General features: G+C 32.3%; 1 protein-coding gene across 2 annotated transcripts; it reads left to right on the top strand.

The window, feature by feature from the left end:
• Window positions 1-2,462: 2,462 nt before the first annotated feature.
• LOC115034990 lies at window positions 2,463-3,900 on the top strand. 2 transcript variants are annotated; one of them, XM_029492620.1, is made up of 3 exons: window positions 2,463-2,596; window positions 3,195-3,260; window positions 3,332-3,900. In XM_029492620.1, exons 2-3 carry the CDS (start codon window positions 3,205-3,207, stop codon window positions 3,603-3,605), a joined length of 330 nt encoding a protein of 109 aa, XP_029348480.1. In that variant the 5' UTR covers window positions 2,463-2,596; window positions 3,195-3,204; the 3' UTR covers window positions 3,606-3,900. The 2 variants fall into 2 exon arrangements, with proteins under 2 accessions (XP_029348480.1, XP_029348479.1); XM_029492619.1 differs by lacking the exon at window positions 2,463-2,596 and having other exon boundaries at window positions 3,157-3,260.
• The last annotated feature ends 443 nt before the right edge of the window (window positions 3,901-4,343 follow it).

Genomic DNA, 4,343 nt, shown 5'->3' with positions numbered 1-4,343 from the left:
AGCGAACGTACGACACCGTACAACTTTGCAGTCACTTATTTTATACAGGGTCCAGTCCTATGTAGTAGTTCGTGATAATAACTTATAACCCAAATTTTACCAAAGCAATATAAAGCACACAATTACTATTATCTATTATTATACTATGTATTTAATAATATATGTTATAATAAGTACTTATTTAATATTTATTTTTATTTAAACTACCTAGGTATAAGGTATTTAAAAACTTTTAGACAAGTAACATCGTAAATTATATTAAATCATGATAATTAGTTTAAAAGAAATCAATAGTAGCCTACCAAAATAAAAAAAATACTATCCTAATCACATTTGTCCATTAGGTAATAGGGATCTATTTAAGCAAAAAAAACCGTTCGATGCTTAGTTACCTACTAAAATAATGAAATGGTTCATGAGAACTCATTCCTCTCAGCTAAAGACCAAAGAATATAATATCTATGAAGGCAGATGCCAGACAAAAATCCTACAACTGATGTTGTAAGTATAATTAGCAAATAAATCAATACGTACCTATTATAAAAAGTATTTAACAACAAATGTTGGGAAAATAAATAGACAATAATGACAAATCGTGTGATTTGTTCAACGACATGTATTAATTACTATTGGACGTATTTACCATGAACTAAGAAGAATAAGAAGATTTTCTTATTTCATGGTATTAACCAATTCTAAATCAGTTAGCAATTGTGTAAACTTAGGTACACCAGTTGTGGATTAATAATTTATAAGTATATATATTATAGGTATATTTGCACGAATACATACCTATATGCTGTAAGTACTAACAAATATTTGGTACTAAGTAGTAATAGTAGTATAGAATACGAGACGAAACACGAATCACTTGGTACGAACTGGGTCCACGCTTTTAAATCATTACAAAATAACACATATTATACAATAGAATAATTAAATTTTAAGGTTAATAAGTTAAACCAGTACACTAATTCATGGGACATGATAACACTTACTATAGTGCAATGTACACTACATCACTGTGATCGATGTCTATTATTAAATATCGTTAATATGTATTATTTAATTCCATTTCAAAATAATATGATAACAATGATAATAGGTACGTATAGAGTGATACGAGAAAATACGAAACTTGTTTCATAACGGTTTGCCGCCGAAAAGTTTTTCGGCAAAGAGTGCTATTATAATATAATACCTCGGACTAAGATAATGTAATTACTAATTATAATAGATCAAAATCCTATACTATAAAATGAAGATTCCGAGAACCGTGGCGCCCCCTAGGTTTTAGCCACCCGTGGAAAAGAAAACGCCAGCGTTAGTGAACCCGTGGCGTAAAAAATCAAGCACCGCTCCGTTTCTACAGTCCGCCCGGCCCGTTCCCGACGATTCCTTAGCGCGGCCAATCGCGTATCTTCGCCGCGGCGGCGGTCGGTGGGTTTTCAAATTTTTCAAAAAATGTTATGCTTTTTACGCCGTTTTTCACTTTTTTGACATTTTATCACCCCCGTCACTCCTCTATTCACATATAGTTCGTTTGTTTTAATTCGTTTGTTTTAAAAGCCACCGATGTGCGGTTTGTACGCGATATCGGTCTATAGCCATCGCAATCGTAGCAGCGTCGGTCGTTATTATTGCTTTTTTCGTGCGATTTATATGCGGTTTGTACACTTTAAAATTCGTCGTTCCAACGCACTGTTCTTTTGGTTTTTTATTGTTTAATAATTATATTAATAATGGTTTGGTCCTTAATAACTTAGGTATATTGCACAACTTTGTGGTTTAATTATTCAAACATTCATTATAATAATGTAATAATAATAATAACGGTCAGATTCAATAAATAATAATAATAATAACGGTCAGATTCAATAAACTCCAATTGAAGTTTAAACAGTGTGTAGATACATAGAATACATAGGTACGTCGCTCGGTAGACACATAGCTTAAGTATAGAAGTTTTGACCGACAATGTCATCATAAACTGTGTCTCGGTAGGTTAGGCGTAGGTTCCCCAAACGTAGATTGTCAGGTAGGTCCGAGTTCGAAACCGTCGTAACGAGTTTCAGGCGGCGACTGGCCGTGCCGTATGGGTATAACACGGCCGCCGAAGTTCAGCGTTTTTTTGCATTTTTTTTTCGATTTTTTTTTTTCACGTTATTTTTCATATAATTATTATATACACTATAGGTACATGTTTATATTATGTTTGTATTGGTTAATATATTATTATTATTAATATATTTCTCAAAATGTCCATGATTTTGTTATATATATATAAATAGTTTGTATATTTTGTATATTATTATTTCGTATCTTTTATTATCGTCTGTCCGTAACATTAAATGCCCTTTGGACCTTTATTAGTTAAAACTTATCGCAGGTCGGTGGAATGGAGAGGGTAAATAAGCTTTGTGGAACCGTGCCGTGTTATCCAACGTCAGGCTTCGGCCAGACAACGTTTGAGCAAGACGTTTCTATGCACAGAAATCCTGGTGATTCTTTTGCACATTTTAATATTTCTAGACTCCGAACAAGTGCTTTCTTTCTTCCGGGTTTTTGTTTTTGTATCAGGCGATTTTTGATACCGGTGAGTACAGTTATTTGGATAGACATATAATAATAATATTGGCATTACGTGTCCCGTGCGTTTGTACATCCATTATATTATAACATGTACCTACTCATGGCAGCACGTATCGTTAACGGCCGCTTCTGTACACACTGCAAACATTGTACTTAACATTTTGACCATAGCGCGTTTTGTGTTTCTTTTTCCCCATAAGCAGCGTATACATACAATTTTAATATAACGTTTTTAATATCCACATTCGTACTCGAACTCAGTCACGTCAGCCGTTCCACAGAGGCCGTCCGTATCTTAAGTATTTGCGTTTACATTGGGTATAGTCATTCTACTTTGTTTTGTGGCAGTGGCTTTAACATTCTACGAGTTCGCAATGTCGTTCTTCGTATTTTCCCATTTTGTATGTATATGTATATGTATATATATATGCACAAAAGGCATGTACAAACTATATCAAATCTAAAAATAACACAAGCAAAATCACTACTGATAACATACCGATACGATCATCTTTTCAAAATGCTCTCAATGTTTTCATTATAATATAATTAGTTAGATATTATTATTATAAATCTTTAAACGATTATACGATGCGTTCCAGGCTATTCACAATGGTGAAGCGATGTGTGATCTGTGGAAACGTGGATGGTGACGTTTCGGTGCACAGGTATTTACAATTTCATCCAACACTAATGTACAACAATAATGTAACATGTTATAAATCACATTCATCCTTAGATTTCCAACTGACGTTCATCGTCCTCAGTGGGTGGAATTTGTGGTGAACCAAGGTTTTCCTGTAAACCTAAGATCTATGTTGTGTTCGAGGCATTTTGTTCCTGGCCTTGACTACGAAGAAAGGGATGTAAGACGTCGTTTGGTTCGCACTGCGGTGCCATCTTTGGTGAGTATCTACATATCATATCATACATACATCACCAAGCATCACAACTCATTAATTTCAAACCCAACCATAACACTGCATTACAATAGACATGACTTACCTACCTAACTATCTACCTGGCTGTACAACAAAACATACACTTTATACACTTTATGACGGATAAACAATAAAAAAGGGTTTACGCTAAAGCACGATCATAAATTGAATACTCCTAGACAATAATATGTTATTTATGTACCCTACTGTTGTTGAATTATGCAATACCTACCTACATGTTTGTGATATATCTCATTACAAATTTTTTATTACTCTATATAGCTCATTAAGCTCACTAACCCTCTTATATCATTATAGTTTAGGAATAAAAAATGTTCATACCTACCACCAAAATTATACAGTTAAATTTATTCTACATTAAGTTAAGTTTAACAATATTGTATTTATGTTATTCAGATTTAGATGACTTATCATTTAGAAATTATATGTAACATTATATACCATAATATATGTAGAATTATATAACATAATAATTACAATAATCATAGTTAACTACTCCAATAGTCAATTCACTTTATTGCTCATCATTTACAATAACATACATATAACAAAATACATTACATTACATACATTTAAAATATAAATATATCTTCATTGTCTTGACAATTCAATTCATTCTACATTAAGTTAAATTTAACAATACTGTATTAATGTTATTCAGATGACTTTTTTCACTTAAAAATTCCATGTGACGTTATATACTGTAGTTACTATAAAAATACTTAACTATTACAATAGTCAATTCACTTTGCTCATCATTTATAATAACATACATTTGACAAAATTCAT

Source organism: Acyrthosiphon pisum, unplaced genomic scaffold, assembly GCF_005508785.2.
Source record: "Acyrthosiphon pisum isolate AL4f unplaced genomic scaffold, pea_aphid_22Mar2018_4r6ur Scaffold_21930;HRSCAF=25302, whole genome shotgun sequence".
In the NCBI taxonomy this organism is placed as follows: Eukaryota; Metazoa; Arthropoda; class Insecta; order Hemiptera; family Aphididae; genus Acyrthosiphon; species Acyrthosiphon pisum.
The sequence above is the reverse complement of the archived record's forward strand: the minus strand, read 5'-3'. Positions and strand labels throughout refer to the sequence as shown.